Source organism: Aulostomus chinensis, chromosome 12 (genome assembly GCF_037954235.1).
Source record: "Aulostomus chinensis isolate RoL2024-O1b breed Wild chromosome 12, RoL_Achi_v1.0, whole genome shotgun sequence".
NCBI lineage: Eukaryota > Metazoa > Chordata > Actinopteri > Syngnathiformes > Aulostomidae > Aulostomus > Aulostomus chinensis.
This window is the reverse complement of record NC_141331.1, coordinates 14,456,231-14,478,849: the sequence shown is the minus strand read 5'-3', so window position 1 is coordinate 14,478,849 and position 22,619 is coordinate 14,456,231. Positions and strand designations below refer to the sequence as shown.

The 22,619-nt window shown below is 41.5% G+C and overlaps 1 protein-coding gene across 8 annotated transcripts in view; it reads right to left on the bottom strand.

Annotated features, from left to right (window-relative positions):
• il1rapl1a (interleukin 1 receptor accessory protein-like 1a) overlaps window positions 1-22,619 on the bottom strand; it is a 161,043-nt gene that overhangs the window by 9,824 nt on the left and 128,600 nt on the right. For all 8 annotated transcript variants that reach the window (XM_086220333.1, XM_086220335.1, XM_086220336.1 and 5 more), the window contains 2 exons: window positions 5,629-5,761; window positions 152-297 (listed from right to left, as the gene is read on the bottom strand). In XM_086220333.1, the coding sequence (XP_086076459.1) occupies window positions 152-297; window positions 5,629-5,761 (279 nt within the window). The remainder of the gene's footprint in view (window positions 1-151; window positions 298-5,628; window positions 5,762-22,619) is intronic.

Below are 22,619 nucleotides of genomic sequence, written 5' to 3'. Positions count from 1 at the left end.
TTGAAACCATGCAGGCTGTGCTGTCATCCAGAAACTAAGCACTGACAATATTTATCCAACAAACATCACAATTTTTCAGATGAGATTAAATGTTTAGGTGCAGATTTTCAGGCGATTCTGGTTTCAATGGCAAATGTCAAAGAGCTCTTACCCTTCCTGAAGAGCTGGATGGTAGCTTGGCGGCGGCCGTTACCATTTTCCACATAGCAGGAATAATTCCCAAGGTCCTCCTCCTCTAGAGAGTCAATAGTCAAGGAAATGGCCACTTCCTGCTCACCAAGATGTTCCTTGACAACCCTGCAAGATTCATAAAAGAAAACTTCTCTTCAGAGCTTTTGGAGACTGAAGATGAAAACTGGTCTTCTCTCTTTGAGCCAGTTCTCTGGTTGACTGGAAGAAAATATAATCCACCAGTGTGTGATGGGGCTCACCAAGTCATGACCTGAAGGGCAGCAGTCATAGAACGTGCTGTGTGAAAAATGCCTGCAAGCATCTTTCTGTACCTTTAGTGTAATTACGTCACAGTATGCTAATTTATTTTCCTGCACTCAAAACATATGAGAAATGAAAATCAATAAGGGCTCTTCCTCGGACTGTGCTGGGGGGAAATCAAATAATGAGAAGAAAATCTTTTTATAGCGGCTGCCATGGTAACCAAGAGAAGAGAGGAAGTAATATTCCATAAAGTAAATGAGTGTCCCTGGATGGGCTGGTCAAGCCTGATGGAGGAGAGGATGGGAATATAAGGCTCCCTCATACCTTGGACACACTGCTTAGCCTGCTTTTACAGCAGCGCCAGCACTTTAACTATTTCCACAAAGGAAGCGTAGTGAGAAAGAGATCTCTTCTGTTTGTATGTGAGCATAGGCATGTGTCCTCCACTGCATGTGTTAAAAAGACTGAGAAGGAGGCTGAGAAGGAGGCTGAGAAGGAGGGAAGTGTGTGTGTGTGTGTTGGAGTGTGTAGGGGGATAACGACTCTCAAGCAGCTCTCTTCTCTCTCCTCCTCAAGACGACAAACTGCACATAAGGACAGCTTGTTGGGTCGACTTGGCATCAGTAATTGACAGTGTATCATGGGCTTTGCGTTGAGCGACTGAGGCAGTGCTGATGATATTTGTAGTTTCAGCTGAGTATGTTGTGTAATGTTGTGGGCTGAGTCCTGCGAGAAAGGAGGCACGGGAATAATTCATGTCTCTCAGGGGAGTTGAGGTACTTTGAAGTTTCCTGTTTCACACTCTATGAGCCAGCGCAGCTCATTGCCATACAACCTGATGGATGCACAATCTCAACCTTGGAGATGACGAGAACCCGGAGCAGCAGCTCATAACACAACCAGGAGTGTAGATGAAGGGTTTTATTTGATGTCCTGCACAAAGCACTGCACAGTGGGTGGTGTATGGTGCACGGTGTCATCGCTGGTTCCTGTCTGACGCGGTTGTCGTTTTCTCACCCACGCCGTTCAGCAACTGAGCTGCTTGCGCTCATCTTAGCATCCATGTGTGTTGATCTTACACAGAGGTGTGGTCAGGTCAGCATGTTTCTACCTTGATGCAGCACAAGGAATTTGTGCCATTGACCTAGAAAAAAACACCGTCTAAAGACAGGCACATTTTTTATAAAAAAATTCTAACTCCTGTAAAGCAGGCGATGTTCAGACAATAACTAACACAAGTGGCTGCACGATCCATGACACACAGCAGCACAAGCGTGCAACAGAAGTAAATGAAGGTGGATTCCTGCTGATGCTGCTGGTCTGTAGCACATATGATCAGTGCCTCTTCACATTTAGAGAGACGTCGTGCACGTTGATGCATGCGGCACAGCAGAATAACTTTCATGGACTCCATTGCTGATGTAAATCTCAGAGAGGATCAGTGTGTTTGCAGCTTTTCCTGGTGATTTCTTTATTGCAACTTATATTGTCGAACTCTTGCTGTTTCATTTATGATTTCCCTGTGACCTTTTCATGTGTGTAGCGACGTACTGTGGCACAGTAAAGCTGTAAATCTAGAAACTGTAGCTATAAATCTCGAAAGGACAGAGGAACCTTAAGTACAGAGAAAACTCTCCATGGGCAGATAAACTTTGATATTCTGATATTATTACTTTTTTCTTGACAGGAAAGAAACAAAATGTTTTCACAGCAGAAAAACCTCAAATTAAGCGGATCCGCCATAGTAATACCAACGTGACGTTCTGTAGGCACAGGAAGCTCTTAAGAGGAAGGGGAGATGTTTTCGTTCAATTCACATGATGGCAAAAATGCATCTTTGAAACCCCTTTGTGCCTGATGCACCCAGATTATTCATGGTTTAAATGATTTGCATATCCGTAGGATCCCCTGTAAAGCTCTGTTAAAGTCAGAGTGATATCCTCTGCATTTTGGCGACTGAGTTGTTCAAGAATAGAGTCACGAATGAGTCACATGCACTTTTTCTCTCTTACTTCTTCATTGGCCGAACTTCTGCGTTTGCTCACTTTGTGCTAAATTCCCACCTAATTAATTCCATCATTCACTCAATTCAAACACACCTGCAAAACAGTGACCGAATCGGATCAATAGCGTATTGAGCTCCTTTATTATGCTGCAGATTTGTTTTGCTAATTTATTAATCTCGGCATGCTATGCTAATTTCCAGTCGTCTGTGCTATGATAACAGCAACGGGCCTGTCCTGGTTGTGCAAATGAGAATTTATGGGACTGTGTTTCCATAGCAATGAGCCCCCTCCCCCCCCAAACAAAAATCAATATAGGCTCACTGTTGGGTAAACAAATGCCAGATGAATCTCTGAGCCCGAGGTATGAGTGTTCTTCTAAGAGCTGAAGTTTGAGGCATTAGTAATAAAGCCTAAAGTGTGTGGGTGCCAGCCTGAAGAAGACACGTATAGACAACTTGGCTCCAGGGTAAGCGCGGATTTGTTCCTGTTTAGCTTCTCTATCCCTTCTCTCCATCGCCTGCTGTCCTTTCCTGGTCCTTATCTCCATCTGACTTTATGTAAGTAAACCCAATGCATTGGTTGGATATGAGAAAACCTGAAAGTAGGAACCACAACAGAAGGAGGACAATCAAATACATTATTGACCCACTGTGTGAAGTATTGGTTTTCTGAAAAGATCAGCCAGTGAGTGAGGGAATCCTTGTCTCTGGGATCAGTGGAGAGAAAGACAGAAGTCTGTTTGTTTCTACATGTATATATTAGTGCAGTCCAGAGATCTCAGTAAACCCATGCTTTTCACTTCTATCCATGACTGTTCTATCTCTCTTTCTCCACCTCCACTAGTGCCCAACCCTCTCCCCAACTCGGCTCCCTGTGGCCCATCTGCATGCTGCTATAGGTGGGTGCAGCGAGGGAGATAGCAATAGTGGCAGCGGTGTGAAAAATGGTGGTTGTTAACCATCTGACAGGGCCTGTCTCCCCGGAGCTGCAGCCTCTCCAAACAGCTCTAATGGGAAACATGCACACGGACCAGAGAATGGACTTGTTTAAATGTGTTCACCAGGAGGAGGGAGAAGCAGGGAAACGAGCTTGTTTTACACATCTTACAGGCTTGTTAGAGGAGGTTTACTTGAAAAAGAGAAGGCAAGGTACTTAAATTACCTTTTAAATGTTTTAATCAATATCTAGTATGTTCATCTCTTTGGTGCAAAAAAAAAAAAGGAAAAAAGGAAATAGGTAGATGTGTTAGGGAAAAAGACTTGCTGCGCTTTCATATGGGGTGAGAATAAACCGGCGGATGAGACTACCTAATGAAGATCAAATGTTTCTTGACAATGGATCTGCCCCATAAAAGACCTCAATTTTCAAATTAAACTTACAACGCTACAGTAGTTTGAAAATTAAACGCCTCACAGCAGTCTCAGTAGCTTCAAGTTTTAGAAAACCCATCGGTGTCGAACTAGAGAAGCTGATGAATTTAATGAAACGACACATTGCAGAAGGAGTTTATTAACTTTGAGCCGAAGTGAAAAAAAAAAAGAGTCCTTTTTCCGCAAGCAAAGCTACTAGTTAGCTAGCCAGCGAAAAGGGGATATAGGTACATCTTTGGCTGACTGTGTCCTCGAACAGTGTTCTCCAAAATACCGTCGTTACAAGCCCGCTGACTCCGATGTGTTCATGTTGAGGAGAAAACCTGTCACACTTTCCAGTGCTCCAATCACACCCCCCTGACATTTCCTATCTTTCTATTTAATCAGAATTACATCGTAACACAGATTGTAATTGTCATACCAGACGTCAGATATCTTCATCTGCTGATGTCACGGACATTTCTGAATATCTGATAGTTGCTCGGATGGCAGCGAGAGCAGAACCCTAATGACACGCCTTACCAGAAATGATGCGCCTCCAGGTTTTCCACCCTAAATAACCCGGAGACACATGTTAACAGTGGATTTCCCCGTCAAATGCATTTGCTAGTTTTGAGCTGATGAATAAGAAGAGAATACGACAAAGGAGTTTTCTTTCACGACCGTGGCCGAGCCACCCTAAAATGCTTGTGTTACTGGTAGAACAGTGGCCTCACAACAGCTGCACTACCCTAATTTCTGCCCTAAAGACTTTGCTTTGTTCTGCAATGTAGGGTTTTATTTAACTGTCCTTAGTCTCTCTAAATGAAGCATTGAAAGATGTACTAATAAGTCTGCAGTCCCACATTTCAGGAGGACTCCATCGACAACTATTCAGAGGAATGTTCTCCACCTTGTATACCCGACAGTTAAATTTCCAGCTGATTTCAGTGCGCTATAAAAACATTTTTTTTTTGCCTCAGCTTCTTGAGATGGAAATTTCATCACCTTTATTTATTCATTTATGTTTTCACTTTGTGTCAGAGCTCATGATGCAGCTGCGCAAAAGGATTGTTATGAAACCTCCTCGTGCTAGTGCACCCAAGGACACAACCCTGTCTTGAGAACTGCAAAATAACAAACTTTCTGATGCCTGAACCAATGCAACATCACAGCTCCACTTCTTTCACAATGAATGATTTTTTGTTTTGTTTTTGTCTTGAGCCCTGTGATGGTTAATGCAGTGGAGCTTGACGTGGCACTGTGGCAACACTCTGGCAGGGATATGTTGATATGCTGTGAGATTGAGGCAACACTTATAGTTGGAAGTTGTTCTGTTTCCTGGCAATTCAGCCTTCTGGAAACAAGTATTTAACATTTAAATAAAGCCACGTTTGCACCCTTTGCCAAACTTGTGTGTTAAAAAGAGGCTGCACTCTTTTGTTTGGTGTCAGAAAATGTTGTGAAAATCAAATCTTTGGCGTGTGTATTTGTGCTATCATGTTGAACAATTGATGATGACCTTGCTGTGCATGTCACTCTGTTGTCACTGATCACAATATACCACCTGCTTTGCTTCTCTTCTGCCGTGCAACAATACTGTAATAGAAATAAAAAACAATGAATTGTTCACAAATAAGGATTTGAAAGGTGATTCATGTCACTGCATGATGTTCATACTGTAGCGAAAAAATAAAGGAAACCAGCAGCTGCCTGTTGGGGGGCGGGGGGGTGTCATCTCTGGAAAAAGGCACATGTAAAACCAACAATCACTTTATCTGTTTCTAATACTACTTCATTTCTTCCAGCGATTTCACCTCCAGCTGTGTGTTTCTTACTTGATCTCAGTCTCCTGGACTCTCTCTTCATCCAGATCCTCGATGAACTTCTCCCCCTTCATCCAGTAGATGAGAGGGCTGACGTCACCGCTGTAGCCAAAGAACGCACGGCAAGTCAGGTTCAAAGCGCTTCCTGTAAAGAGGAGAGATGGTGTGATGTCACGATGGGAATTTCCAGGGCACGTGGCAGCCCACGAACATGCCCGCTTACAATCTTTCACAAAGTCTTCTCTCATGAGAAAACGTTCTTGTTGAACGCCCCTAGAGCCCAACCAATACGGAGAGAGTTAATATTTCTGACGTTGATATACTCCATATTCCTAATATACTACAAAGAAGTATATACGTTTTGTTGGAAAAAAGTCCTTAACATGATGTCTTATATTCACTTATATGCTTCTGTATTATTGCATCATTGATATGCATGTGAGGACTATGTAAGTAGAGTAGAATTCATTTCAGCACGATGTTAATATGAGAAAGTGATCATAGAATTTGTGCATAAAATGAGACTGACATTTGTGAAAGGACGACATCAATCAATGTACGGAATGGGTTGTAAATTCTCTCTCACCTCCAGGGATGTAGAGCTGTGATTACAACTGTACTTCAACACAGTCAAGGGGAAGATCTCATGTCAAAGACACTTTAATGACAGCAAGTAAACTGTAATGAACACATGAGGGCACTCAAGAGCTACCTAAAAGCCCCCTTGAGACTGCTATCATCTGGAGAAAGGCAGCAGGCGGTAGGAAGTGAGAGGAGACTGACAATAACATGATTTCATTTAGAGCCGCTGCTGGTTATGAAGGAAGGTCAGGAGTCAACGTCTGCAGTTGCTGGGAGTTTATACGTGGAAGGAGAAGTAATTGTCACTGAGGAGCTGATGGGGTCTTTGTGTGAACTGATGCAATATCTGTTTGGGTCAACAGAGAGGGCAAGTATTCAGGTAACAATGATAATCCATGCACTAATTGAAAAGAAAGATCACTTGCAGTAAAAAAAAAAAAAAATCCCAAACAAAAACAAGGTGATATTATTTTGCGATTTGAGAGAGATTCCAAAATAACTGATGCCAGATATGAAAAAAAAAGCCTGTAAGCTTATTAAAGCCGCTACAAAGAGGCATATTTTCATGCCGATGTGTCCACAAGCTACTCGTGTATGATGATGATGATGATGATGATGATGAACTGCCCTGTTGGCGTTTATTTAGCATTCCTCAGATGTGGCTTTCTCAAAAAGCCCGAGGTGCCAGCAGTCGCATGTTGTTGCCTCCTAGTGAACCACACAGCAACATGTAAACAACACACAGAGGAGGTAGCGGCTCATACTTCCGTATGGTGGAGGACACTTCTCTAGGGAGCGCCAGAGAAACACTGGGGGGAAGACGCAAGGGTGGGGTGGAGGCGATGCTTGTTTCACAGTGGGATACATGAGCTTGAGTGCCATGTAAAGCGTGCTGGGCTATGGATTTATTAATGCGTAGCATGTTACAGCACCATGGACAGCTCCCCACACTTGAGTACAGGATGGAGAATAAATGTAAGAGGAAACAGCGGGGCTCAGCTAAAACATGTATTTATTACATCCATGTATTAATTTAGACTTTGCAACATCCTCAACATTCATCTCAGCTCCTGTAAAGAGCAGTGGAACACGTGTATTTATAGCAAAATTGGCAAGAGTCAAAAAGAAAGCGTGTTTGAACTAAGGTCGTGTATCCCTGCTGCTCCTACCCAAAAACCCAGTGTGAGCCTCAGAAGATTTCAGTAGGTCACTCTCAGTACAGAAGTTTTAAGGTGTGAGAGCAAGGAGGACGGGAGGACAGCCGGGGACTAACTGATAGTGCCGTCTGTGAGGAGCGGTCGCTGACATTTCCAAAGTTCAACAGCCACTCTCAGCTTGGTATTTGTGCACAGCCGGACTCTACAAAGGCTACATGCTGTACTTACAAAATAGGACCCTCCTGTGTGATTACACACAAATACACGTGTGCGCACACAAACAAATAGGTTTTCATACAGCGTTACTGCGAACATATAAGACTGTGGAAATGACGGGTTTGCAGTGTATAATTACATATCTTGATGTGTGGTAACTGCAGTATTTCCACTATTCTCCCCTATATTCTCGACTGTGTTGTCAGTTTATCCCACACATCAGCTGCTAACTAGGAATGTCATGCTGTTGCTGCAGAGGAAGTCTCTGCTGAGCTCCCTGGGAATCGCAGGAAATTGTTGAAAGTCTCCCGCTGTTTCATTCTAATCCAACTGCAGCCTAAATCCTGTCACAGCTACCTTTGTTACTTCTCTTCTACCTTTGCAAACATCAGGGGAGGGAGTAACGCCCACAACATCATCATCGCACCCAGAGATAAGAGCTGGACATCATTCGGTCATGCCTGTTCCTGTCTTAGCCTTTACACTGAGCTATATGAACAGTTCTTTTATTTACAGACTCCTAAAGGTACGATGCTTTCGTGGCAGCCACTTTAAAAAAAAATAAATTATTCATTTATTTATTTTTTCTTTGCCACATTTAGCTGCCTGCGGAATGTGAGCAGCAGTTGGCCTCCGATGACTCAAAAGGTAAAATACAGGATCGTTCAGTGCTGCTAATATCAGGATTAGCGGAGTATCGCGCTATTATGGTACCTGCCTGAGAACTACAGATGGAATTTAACATATTGACACTGATGCTACTGCTGATATGTTGATCAATGTGCACTTTCTTTATGTGATAAGCTCAATAAATAAATAATAACAAGTGAAGCAACTGACACTGAGGACAACACGGGCAAATTTAAAAAGTACAGTTGCTAATGGCTGGTGTTACACTGCCTGGATGGCTAGCAGAGTCTAATTTTTCTCTTCTTAGCATCATCTATTAACTAATTGTATTGTTTTGCTCTAATTGCAAGCTAACCTCCCGTACTAGAAAACAATGTTACAAACTAGAATGTGTTTTTGTGCACCGGATCAAATTGCATGTTGAAACAAACATACAGAGCTCAGTAAGTCAGTCAACCATGGAAATGAGGTCAAAACAACAACATCAAAAAAGCTGCATCATGTCGCTTTTACCTCAAGTATTAATACATCCATATACCTTGAAATCCCGATATGGACTTTTCTTGTATCCAGAAAATTCCAGTTCAAAGGTAGAATAAAGTAGCTCTTCAATGATCTCTGAGTGCTACACCACAGCTGCAGGGAATTAGCACGAGAACGAATGTGTTTGTTGTTGAAAAAGACAAATATTAGCCTGACATATATATAGAAAAGCATTTTACATATGGCTTGCATGCCTCTGTCATTAGCCTCGGAGCCAGTGAGACTATGATGCAAAGCACATTCAAGTTGGAGCAGATGGCCCGACTGGAACAATGAGGTGAATCATTTGTCACTACAGGGTAGGAGGAGCAGATTTAAATCCCTCGGTTATCTCCTGTTGCTGTTTCAGTTTTGTTTGGTTATTATTATCATTATTATTATTATTATTAAAGCAGTAGCCTGTATTAGAGGGAGATGTTCGCACACTGGAATATCTGGAATATCAGGTGTTCTGAAAGCCACACACTCAGATTTAGAGGCAGAGGCTTTTTTTTTTTTTTTAAAGGGCAATAATAGGTAGCCCCCCCCCCGCCCCCCCATGTTTCCATTAGTCCATTAAATACTCACAGATTAATACACGATCCCAGCAGTAGGTAGGACACTGAAATAAAAATTAGTCAGATTTTGGCTTAACACCAGCAACACGTTGGTCCAACCAAGCAGAACTAAGAAGACACTTAATTCCCCTCATTATTCCTTAGATTATTACTTTGTACAGGAAATAACTACGACTCCCACAGTTTAACAGGTTGTAATTATTCCTGCAATGTTAAAGATTTTACAGGTTAGAGAAGTTTCAAAACTTGATAACTTTTGAAAAACAAGTTAAATTAAGTGCCAACAATAGTATTAACAGGTGTGCATTTCAATGTCACTGCTGTAACACTGAATTCTGCAGTGACGATTGTGTTAAAATGACACAAGATATCATCGACACACAACAAGCCAACAAAATACTGCTAAGAAAAAAGATGAAAAAGCAAAAATGGACAGCAGCAATAAGAATTGGGAGTGTTTGTTAATCAAAGTCTCCCTCAGCCCTGCTATGTGGACTTGAATGCTTTCAGGCTTTTGGTGAAATGTCCACCACAGCCTCCTTTTCCAGAGTCCAAAAATAAATGTTCCATTGCACGTTTTTGGCAAAATTTGGTGTGAAAACCTTCCCCGCTGCTTCCTATGTGTACAGCACCAGAGCATGATTAAGTGTTGGGTGAGTGTGTGTGTGTGTGTATTTTTAGGTGCAAATCTTTGTGTGTTTCCTCTGCCGTCACGCGAGCACAGGTGAGGAACAAATCCATGTAATCCGAGTGATTGACATCCTCGTCATGGCTCGGGGTTTCGTTCACGCCACCTGATGGAGATCAGAATTAAGATGCGGCCTTGCTTTTATTTCTGCTCAGCTTCTCTGAGAGTTTCATGGACTTCCACACAAATAGATGACTATTCTGGTCCATCACATGCTACAGACGAATGCTTGGTTGAGGATAAGGTAACTAGAAAGAATAACTGTTGAATCTCATTATACTGGGAGCAATGGAGGCGACAAATCATCAAGCTAACCTCTGCAAAACTTCCTTCTATCTCATGGGATTGTATGAAAAGCTCAATCTGGGATTTACCTTCTAAACTGGCGGGCCTCGACATCTGAACAAATCTGAAATGATTTTGTGAGAATTTAACTGTGTGTTACGACTGCTTTCTGAGTGTTTACGAACAAAAAGGGGCATAAATCATGTTGTACTGAATGCAAACAAAGATAATAATGAACGTCGTAGCTTGGAAATGTTCTTCATGACTTAATCTTGTTTGCCATGACCCTCTAAGAACCAGTGCTACATGTAATCACCTCACATTCTTAATCAGGACTATTCTGTTATTTTAACTTTGTTGCATGTAAAGCACTTGGAGCTACATTTCTAAGCTAAAGGCTACAATGCACAAACTAAAGCCATCAACCATCCTTCTTATTTATATAGAATCCCAATCTGTCGCTACCTGCCTCCAAAATTGTTACAAATCACTGCTGAGAAATAATGATAATGTGTAATTACTTTGGTCGCTTTAGGCAGACAACCACGCTGCTCAGTTTTAGTGACCCAACAGAGTTTTTGTCACTGGTTTGTCTTGGGACCGAGGCATTAAAGTCACGCACTGGGAGTGAAATCACGTCCTTTCTGTCAGTATATACATCATAATTATTTTGAAGCAGTTATTTTACTGTTAAAAAATATTGCTTTAATAAATCAGTAAATGAAAGAGCTTGAGCATGTGTGATCGGAACGGGTGAGACGATAAAGATGGAGTGTGACACAGAGGGTCAAGCGTGTGATCTGCCTCAACTTGTGTTGCATATTGATAGACTTTTTTGTTTTTGTTTAGTTGAGTCGCCGACATTCAGATTCAGACAGAGGAACATTCTGCAAGCCAGAGGAGAAAACAAACTTGCAGAGAAAAACTCAGCAAAGATACACATGGTGAGATTGACAGATACACAGATAGAGGGGAAGATGAATGAAGAGACAAAACAAATAGAACCATGTGCATACAAACACGGTTATAAAGAGACACACACATGCATGTCAATGTCTTCCCTGTCATTTCTGTCTGATCTCTTTTTGTTCGGATCCACTGAATAGGCCGCTCGCTTGTCACATGCTACTCTTCGGAGCAGAGTTGTGTTTCTTTTCCCTGTGACAGCCACCACTGCATTCCTGGTGTGGAATAAACAATAATCAGGAGTGCTTTTTGAATAAGTCATAGTCGGAGTATGTTTGATGTTTCATAACATATTCTAGTCCTCAAAACAAGCCAATGTTCTCTTTCTGCTCTATTCCAGGCGGGGTGATGGCTGCAAGGGAACAGATACTAACGTTGACATTTCCTGCCTCCAAAAGGCAGTTCGGCACTTTGTATCTGAAGCACTATTTCAGTGAGAATCACCTCCCGATCTTGTGAAATACCAAACGAAGTGGAGAGCATAAGACGAGAAAAATAATTTCCACTTGGTTTTAGCCCATTTTCAATATTGAGGAGTCAATTTGAAGACCGACCCTTCACACTTTCATCCTAAACCGGAAAATTTTGATTGAGCTCAGCATTGAGGGTGTTTGTGCAATATCAGAAATGTAAAATGCAATTCCATAAATGTAAATGGCAGGGCTGGTGCATGTGTGGTTTGTTGATATTTTCTCACATAATGAAAGTAATTAATATATTGTTTGCATTTCAAACAGTTAAAGATGTTTTATATGGACTGATTTTTGCAAATCATCATTTACCAATGATCCAAATCTCAAAATTGCCAATTGTCACATGGTATGCCTGTTGAAAACATGTCTGGATAAAAAAAATAACAAATAAAAACAACCTTTACAAAAAAAGGTGATGCAGATGTGTCACGCTAACTGCTAATGACAAATTAGCAAGAAATTGCAAGGTCACACACACACAAAAGGCTGAAACACCCATTTATGCAATGGAAGAAACATTATAAATATGTCTAAATCATTTTTTTTTATCTCTAAATTATTTTTGAATTTTTTTTTGTGCTTTTAAATGCGAAAGTTAAATTAATCGCAATATTTTCTGCCGTTTTAGAGAATTAGAAAAGTTGTTCTTTGCCAAGGGGCAAATCTAAATAATGCCACATAAATTATACGTTTCTCTGCCACTCACATATGAATTGTAAGAGCTCAGGTCATTAAAAGCAAATACAAGTTCATGACACAAGAACTTAAGCTGTTCTGAAATGATTTAACTTTCAGGCAGCAGCAGATTTATTATTACTGATAAACGATCCGTCAAAATAAATAAGATCCTTTTTTGACAAGAAAACAATACTAATTATCTAATTAATTTCATCTGAAACTATCATAAAAGAACATATGCAAGAGGAAAATCAGACGTGAGTCCTGTCGGTGTCGACTTTCCTCCACGAGGTATGAAACCATCATGAAAAGGCTCGTCCTCCATGCTGTAATCCTTTCTCTGCTGTCAGGATGGGAGGAGGTGACTGAGAGAACGAGATGGGCAATAAATAGACCCACGAGGCTTTGAACAATAACAATATTACGATTATATTTCAATCTCTCGGTGGAGAAACAGGAGCTTTGTGGTTTATTTGAGAAAGCTTTCAATATAGAAGAATGCGTGCACGTCTGTGTCTCCACGAGTGCTCAGTTAAAAAAAGAAAAGAAAAAAAAGATGGCTCACAAGTAGAAGTGACCGTGGGCAAAAATGCTAAGTGTGCGTTGCATGTTATGATACATAAACTCTCTGTGTGAGCGACATACATCTTCAGATTAATCATCGAGCAGCACAGTTTTGCAAAATAAACACATGCTCCAGTTAAGAGAGATTAATGGTGGGTGTGTGTGTGTGTGTGTGTGGGGTGGGGGTGGGATAGAGGGTGAGAAATGATGACTGACAGCTCGTGCGCATCAACAGCATTCAATAGAGATTCCTTGAAATTCACATTCCAATCCCCGTGGCTAAAAATATCCCGCTTCTTCATCCAGTGCTCATCTCTCGCCGCAGGAGGAAACGTCTCCAGAGAGCCACCGCCGGCCAGGTGGGTTGACCGTTTTCTGGTTATGTCAGGAGTCCAAATTTATCAACATTTCTTTTATTTAGCCATCTTTAGGTTACCATGACAACATCTACTGTGCTGGGTAGGAGCAGCTGGGCGTGCAAGCTCCGCCAGGACGACGCTACAGACAGGTGCTGGGCCACTCTAGGACCTCTGGATGTGTGCCAAGGGCGAACAACAATGACAGTCTGCTCTCATTTGGAGGAAGGCCAAGAGAGCCAGGAACTTTGAAACATTTTACACAGTACACGAAAATCAACTATGTATGAATGCAGCTTTTTTTTTTTTTTTCCATTCGTGGCCTGATGTGGAACAACGACTGCCGGCTGAACTGATGACTTTCCACTCTGCATTGCGGAGAAGTGCAGGTTGGTGTGAGGTGGGGGAATTGGAGCACTGCGAAGTACAGTGAAAGAGCAGACTTGAGGATTTGGGTAGTGGAGGAGTGAGAAAGGGCAATGACAACATGAAAGACTTGCCCCCCCCAACCACCCCCCCACCCCACGGCCTCTCCTCTGTTGTAATGTCGTCCCCCCTCTCTGGAGACAAGGCCTTAATTACCATTACAAGCCTGAGAGCTTTTAACGGAGGAGAATCCTTCTTCCTTTCCTCTCTGTTGCTTCTTCTACACGTTTGTTCTGTGGCCTCCGATGATCCGTCAGGGAAATGTAAGCCTTTAATTACTGGTAAAAATTACGGCCTTTGTGAACAGGTAGCTGGTGCCCCCGCTTTCATCTCGCCTTTCCACCGCTAATTGTCACTTTGTGATGACATAATAGGTGCTCTGTCCGAGGCTGCAGAAGACCGAGGCCCATTACACCATGAAAGACACCGCAGGGATTATGTTATGATGAATTAAATAATGCTCTTTTATCTTTCTAGTGATTTTAGAATGACTGGGGGATCAACACAGCAACACCTCTTCCTCTATTTAATGCCATATTGTCCGTATGTCATGACAGTGACCGGAGGGCTGGAATTTAAATTCCTCAACAGATGAGAGTTGACCGGTTATCTGCCTGATTATTGGTTTGATATTCAACATTTTTACAACTGGCAGAATGTTGTTGTTGTTTTTTTTTTTCATGAGAGGTTTGCGACCGGAACCTAATGCTGCTTGATCACAGACGTTGACTCCCTCAATCCAGTTCCACAGTGAGACTATCCTCCATATTCCGAACAAATGAACACAAACCAAAAGAAGGCCATAACTACTGCAGTGACCACGACCACATGAAGGTGATGAGTCTCTTTCTCGCAGCCTGTTGCTTGGTAAACACCAGGGGGCGCCCTCCAATCTAATCCCTGGTTTACCTGATCGGCTGCAACATTGTGAGGTCAAATTGTGCTTTTCTGAAATTTTGATTCTGGTTCAAATCTTCAGGGCTGTGGTGCTTCCGTAGCGCCAAGTGATAATGCACGACTTCATTCATCGCAATGCCTGATCTGGTGTGAATGCAGCCTAACACGCAATACATTTCCTGTGTTTTGTCAGGCTTTTAGTCCTTTTTTTAATTTTCTAAATATCTATACAGTCTAAATACACACAAGAAAGATGCCAAACAAGGAAGTTAAATGGGTACCGGTGTGTCGGGGAGTCAGGTTTACTCACATCACTGTACACTGTCAGCCATTCCTCCTTCTTTCTTTAACTTCAAGGGGTTCCCACCCCTCTTCACCTGTAGCCCCTTGGCCTCACACCTCCAGCACTCGCGCTCTAGCCGGAGCCTAACACCACTTCATCCAATTACTGATCAGTTACTCGCAGGTCACCGGCCCACCTCCTCTCCGTCTTTCTTTGTCATGACTTTTCTCACTCCTCACTCTCTCTTGTTTCTCGTCACCGTTTCAATTTCAGATTCTTCCCCCACCCCTCTATCACACCACCCCCCCTCCCCCCTTTACTCAATTTTCTCATAACCTCCCCCTCACACCCTAAAATCCACAGAGAGCATGTCCGATAATTTCAGAGCTTGTGAGTGAGAATGTAGATTCGGGCCACGGGAGGCCTACGTGTTGATAAATCTAAATCAAGGCTGACAAATGACTTGAGCCGAGTGGGCTGGAGACAACAGGAGTGTGTGTGTGTGTGTGTGTATGTGTGTGTGTGTGTGTGTGTGTGTGGGGGGGGGGGCTGGGGAGAACAGGATTGTTTACACACTAACATGGGCTGATGACGTCCCTCGGTACTTGAAAGGCTCTGGGATCATTTCACTCTGGCAGATACCTGTGGGAACTGTGCAGAGCGGCTTCTCAGGATGACTTTCAGCCAATCAGAGAGGCAACGGGGGAACATGCTAGGACGTTAATTACTGCGATGATTTCCTGAGAGAAGCAGACTGTGTTTGATTTGTGTGTGTGCAAAAAATATACTGTGCACACTTCATCATTGAGCACATTTTCAGTCTCCTTGTATCTAAAAGAGATGCGCTAAGGTGCACAAATGGTCCTCTCTCACTTTAACGTTGGATCCTAATGTCCTCTTACTGTAATTACTTTGAATGTTCCACAGCAATCTAATCCAAACTCTTCCTTCTTTGCCAGGACCCCATTTTGAAGACATCAAAACACAACATATCATGTCCTATTTTCACTTTTCTCTTTCTGTCCCTGAGGATCTTTACTATAAAAGAATATAACTGAGGTCTAGTTTCTATAGTAACAGTAAAAGTTCACTGTCTTCAACGCTTGCATAGGAGCAGAGAGAACGAAGCCCTATCTGTAGAAAATGAAGATTTTGTGCACACACGTGAGTATACCAGTGCGAATAAACAATAAATGTTTGACTGCACGTTGAGCCAACTGGTTAAGCCTTAACATTATGCATCTGTACTATATAGCATTTGCACAACATTACAGAACACACAGTGCGTAATCTTTGTTTGCGCTCCCCAATATTTACTCTGTTCCAAAAGCTTGTACACCACCGGCCTGCACCAGCACACTTTTACACGCCTACACATTTTGATTTTGAACACTGTGGGAACATCACCCTAAAACTCTCAGGCATGATATGAATTATCTAATGGAGTGATCAACACCCTATTTGGAAATGACCTGGGTGCTGTGCATCATTAGCTCTCATTCAGGACTTAACCCTTAACGTGCCGCTCAAATGGGCTACAGTTTTATGAATCTTCCGGAAAAAAATGAAATGTGTTTCACAAAGTGTTGTAAGACAGGGATTGGAATAAAGAAGAACAAAGACTTCGTACTAAAATAGATTATACAGTGAATCTTGTACTCCTTGCTTTTATTTTTGTACGCCCATTTGTGCTACCGGGAGAAATTTTTTCATTTCCTTGTATGAACCGTCTACTTTTATATGTCTTCATATCTATCTAAAATATCTTTTTGCTACATTTTTACATTGCATATTTACTTAATTTTGATCATGTTCTGATGCTGTATTCTTTGGCATGCCTTTGCTGCTCTAACACCTGGAATTACCGTGGCTCTGTACTGTATGAGTTTTTCCTGATGTTTACTTTTATTCCGTGGAATACATTTTAAAATGACCTTTTAGAGACAGTTACTTTGTTACTTTAATTATGATGCACGACAGACAAAAGAAGACGTTCTCTCGTTTCAAGTTATTATTTTCCTATTATTATAATACTCCTGTATTACTTTTAATAATGCTAGAAGTCCACACATCTCTAAACATCTAATCTGTTAATTATGAGGCATATATAATTAGAGTTGTAGGAAACATCTTTTTGTAGGTTTTCTGGCAATAAGCTATTAATCCTGAGTGGATACTGGAGAAACTCCAGCAGCATACACTGTACGGCATAAGAACTGTGCGTTTTAAGACTTGCCTTAATTTAATCTACTTCCTTTCAATATTAATTAATGTTCAGGGGAAGAGTAACTCATGCACACACACTTATCACAGTAAACATTCTCTAAATGATGAATAAGGACCAATCCATCATTAAATGATACAATAGCTTTGATTTATCCACGGCCAGCCGGGCTCACAGAAAGAGTGAGTGATTATTCTATTGTGTGACAACAGGAGCTGAGCCGTATGCTGGACGCTGGAAAGAGCCGAGTATTACCAATGAGGCGGCACGGCACGGCAATTCATTTCAGAGACAAGTGGTCCTGAGATATACTGGCAACAATTACTAGTGTTTGCACTGGCTTTTGTGTTTATATACTACCACTACTGGAAGTGAAATATTTAGGGATGGACTAATAACTACACTATATGATGGAAGTGATAAAGGAACAGGAGCATGACAGAAAGTGATTCCTGGTTCAATTCTGTTGAAAGCTAATGTTGGAACCTGGGAATACTTGGAACCCTAAAACATTGTGATCGGCCATTATTTAACTATTGGAAACATTTCTTTAACTCAATTACTGCGATATAGAAAGACTATTAGGTGTGTCTGTACTAAAGTTTTGCATTTAATTGAGTTTTGTTTCTTACATTGCTTATGTCATTGAAACTTTATCCAGCGGTCCTCAAGAGTGACGTGTTTGTTCATACGCATGTGCGGTTCTATGAGCTCAAACTGCTTCCTTATAAAATGACAAATAAAGTATAAAGTCAGACAGTGGTGCAGTGGTTAGCACTGTGGCCTCACAGCAAGAAGGTTCCGGGTTCAAGCCCCGGCTCCAGCACAGGATCTTTCTGTGTGAGTCTGCATGTTCTCTCTGTTCCTGTGTGGGTTCTCTCTGGTACTCCAGCTTCCTCCCACAGTCCAAAGACATCAAGAGGGGACGAGGCTGATTGATACTCAGCATAAGCGGTAGACAATGGATGGATGGATAAAGTCAGACAATAAAACAGAAGATTGACTTCATGTGTGCATCACTAACACATTCAGCAGCAGTGAAAAAAAGAGTTAATGCAAGTTATATTCAGTTAAAAGAAGAACTCATCACGACATCCTGATGACTCTGGTTCACACGCTTTCAGTTGCCTGCTAGAACAAGACTGGTTAGATGTGCTAATTGTCTGGATGGGACTAAAAGTGACATTTCTGTCCACTAACAAGTTTTTAAATAGGCTCACTGATCCTAAATTGGCAGTTTAAACAGGTCAGCAGAGAAAAAAATTGAATGAAAAACAAAATGAGGGGCAATTTGGTACCCAGTGTGAAACTCAGCATGGAATATTTTAATATAGAAAGCTCAAAATGTGGAAAAAAAAAATGGACATTCGAATTCCCCCCTGTCCCTTAAGATTATAGGCTTTGCTTCTCATCCAAAGATACACTTGTACACTCCTCTTCTCTGTTAATGTGGCAGGAGAATATATAATTGCAGGTCGAATCACATGTCATTGAAGACATTTTCTTTTTTTCCCTCCTCTTTATTTTCATCCATATTTCGGTGAACTTTGCCTCTTTCTTTGTCTGACTGAATCTCTCTGGTTGTAGATGTGTCTTTCACGATAACATCCAAGTATTCAGTTCAAGGACTCTGTGACCTGGACACAGTTGATCAGGACACAACTCCTTCGAAACAAATGACAAAAAATATTCACTATTAAGCTACAAGATAATGAAACCTTCTTCTGCCATGACTGCAGCACACAGCCAGCCACTTCTGGAGCTTAAGTTTCTGTCACAGCACTAATGAATTGTAGAGGAATAAATGATGAGTTCTAATGTTGATTTCAGGGAAATACACAGACAAATCTCTGAGATTATTATTGTTCTTTATGGAATTTATTTTGCGGCGTTTGTGAGACGTTGTGGATTTTCAGCAGGTTAGGTTGACCTAAATATCACGCTGACAAATAGATTCTAGGAAGTAGCAGTTAATAAAAATAACTGAAGTTTTCCTAATTCAATAAAAGTATCTATATTCAGTTGAAACAAAAATGTACAACAGAGTATTATCACAATAACAGATGGCCTTTGACAGTATCCGTCTTTATCCCAGAGCTATTTCACCTTGAGGCAACAACTGTGTCCATCCAAAAACTGTATTTTGCATTTCAAGTACTAACAAATAGTTGGTGCGTTCAGATGAACCAACTCGCTTACGCCTGCCTGGAAGTGTTATCGCTAGTTTGTCTTGAGCTCAAATCAAGGTGTTTGTGGATTACTGAGCATGTGGCTGGAAGATGACAATGTAGATGACACCAGTTTGTGCACTCGAGAGTTTGAAAACTGTTGTTTTTGCACATATTTGCTCTTATTCATAGTTGGTTGCCATGGGGCTCCGTTAGCTTCAAGCTAAACGAATGTGGCTGGCTCTTCCTATGTTCTGGAGTCACGGTTAAAGAAATGGAGGTGGGGATAAAACACATTGCTGAGCTCAAATACCGATTTGAGAGACTTTGAAAGACAAAATACACTTTTTTTGGGTGAAGAATCACTTCAAGAAGGCTCGCTCTGATTATTCAAATGTCATCGCCACTGCAGCCACGATTCAACCAGGTTATGATGGCCATACACATTCAAACCATACTCTTTTTCACATAAGAATTGAATCGGCCAGTGACTCAGTATTGTCTGTATATCAAATAAAAAATCTGCAGCCAGCTCACACACAAACGTAAGGATTCATGGCCCATTCTAAAGCTGTTTCCTAAACTTTGAAATGGAATAATGCACTTTTAAAAGTTCTATCACATAAACGATAACCAGAAGCGATTGAGTTTTAGCATCCCAAGACTGTCTCCAAAATCAAACTGTTTACAAATGCTAAGACGGTAATAGGTGAAAAGTTCAATGAAGCAACTCCAGGCTTCACAGAAATGGCTCGAGGCACTTCTGGTGCATGCGGAAAGAACAAACGGTATTTTGTGACTGTTGCTCCAGTTGCAAGGCCAGCTGCATCCAAATGCCATTGTGTTTACACAGAAAAAAATATATATCTTTATATATGTGTTCAATGAAATTTGAATAAAGTCTGCTTCACATTTGAAAATCCAATTTCAGTGTGGTGCAGTGCATTTCATAGATACCTCTCGTAGTCAGTGCTGTAGTGAAAATGCAAATGAAGCTCCAAACACAGGCTGGTTGGGGGGTGGCTTATCTTACAAACTATGCCAGTTAAGACACACACACACACACACACACACACACACAATATATGATACATGCAAAAAGTTGACTCTCATTCCAACATTATTCTATTCACACTCTCTGTGTTTTCCTGCGTCTTTCTCTGTGAACTGCAGGCATTTTGTGTGTGTGTGTGTGTGTGTGTGTGTGTGTGTGTGTGTGTGAGTGTAGAATCTTGCCGCAGTACTCTCTCTGAATGCTAATATGCTCAGCTGATGTGGGTCAGGACTTAATCCTAAATGATTATCGCTGCACGACTGGAACTCCTCCTGTAGGATATCATTACCATTCTGCATGTTTCCACGGCACTGCACTATCAATCCCACCAAGACAACCGCATCGCACCACGAAAAACTAGAACAATTAAAATGAACATCTTATATTGCAGCACCCACCTGGGAGATATTTATTTCCTTTGTGTATTCTTTGGTAAATAATGTGTGGGTGTGGATATGTGCAGACTTGCCTTGTTTGATGGAAGTTCGGATGCAAACATGATTGCAAAGTGGTAAAGGTCCCCTAGCTGATGTCCCAGAGTGAGACATAAAACCAGATGGTTCTCTAGGGTTGGTTAACACTAGACGTGAGAATGATCATATGTAGCTGCTGCATGCGTGTGTGAATCTTAAGTGTCCAAATGATGGTTAAAAATGAAGACGAGATATAGATTCTTTTTTTCCTCTCCAAATCTCTATTCATGTCACAGTATGGGCAGAGGATGTGCATATGAGAATCACCCCAGTTGATCTTGTTAATTCCTGTTAGCCCCCTGCTTACTTTAGTGCGATAAATAATTGAATCCTCTAGACTTCCTAAATGTTATCAGACCAGCTAGACTGAGGATGAAATGTTGTTTTTTTTAAACTTCTGATAGTGAATCGAGGCTTTTCACAGAGGTTTTGTGATGGTCTAAACAATTTTTCCACTGTATGATCAGAGTTGAGAGTTGTTTGTACCTCACTAAAGTTTAAATAGAAAATAAACAGCAAAGACCTGACCACATGGATTACTATCTCATGGCAACAAAAAGTATTTGCACCACAGAAAAGGGTTCTAAAGTTCACGGTACAGTACTTTTCCTGCTTTTTAAACAGTCCATTGTGCAGACAGTAAGATTCTACCCAGTCAGGACCCTGATACAAAGAAAGATGTCAATGATCCATCCATCCATCCATCCATCCATCCATTTTCTATACTGCTTATCCATTAAGAGTTGCGGGGGCTGGAGCCTATCCCTGCTGACATTGGGCGAGAGGCAGGGTTCACCCTGGACGGGTCACCAGTCCGTCACAGGGCCATTTGGAGCAGTTAGGGGTTTCAGTGTCTTGCACAAGGATACTTGGACATGGTCACCGGGGAAGTGAGGATCAAACCAGCGACCCTGCGGTTTCCTAGACGGCCACTGTACCTCTGAGCTATCCTGCCCCCATGTCAATGTCAAAACATTTACATGGATGCAGTTTGGTGGATTTGGGTTCCGGGAGATGGTCTGCATGCTGTCAGTTCTTCTGTTCAACTTGATTGATAACAGGATAAACAAATACACAAGGCTTGTGTATTTAATTCTCCCGCTCTGCTTAATGGTAAGTGCAAATCAGACAATGATATTATTAAGTTATACTCCTCACAAAATTGTTATGGATGTATATAGATACGGCTTTTCCAGTGATAATTTTACTCTTTTTTTTTGTATTCATCCAATGTTCTTTCCGTAGCAAAATAAAATTGTCTCTCCAACTTGAAGATGGCCAATGTGCAGGCCTGCCTGGCTCTAAAGTTATTTTGAGAAGATACTTGGCACGACAATTTAAAGACAAACTCTATGCACAGTGCACTACACTTTGCATCTGTATTTTCATTGCTTCCTAAACCAATTACCTAATCTAAATGGATCGGTCACACCCAAACTGCACTTGTACCCTTAATTATACACTTTCTGAATAACGCCATAAGGGCTCAGGAAGTTGGATGTTTAGAGGGATAGAGATGAAAAATTCTCTGCACATCAAACTAGGACAAGTGGATTTTGCTGTTAGAGTGCAAAAAAAGCAAAATGGGTTGCAGACAATGCATGGAACATTAGTAATGATTTTCTAATGACGCGTACAAGCTTGTGTGTGTGTGTGTGTGTGTGTGTGTGTGTTTCAAAATACAGCTTCCCTCATGTAAACAGTTTGTGAGAATGCTATCAGTTCACAAAGGTAAAAAGCCAAGCCACCTGAACAGCACAGGGACACTGGGTGATGGTAAAGT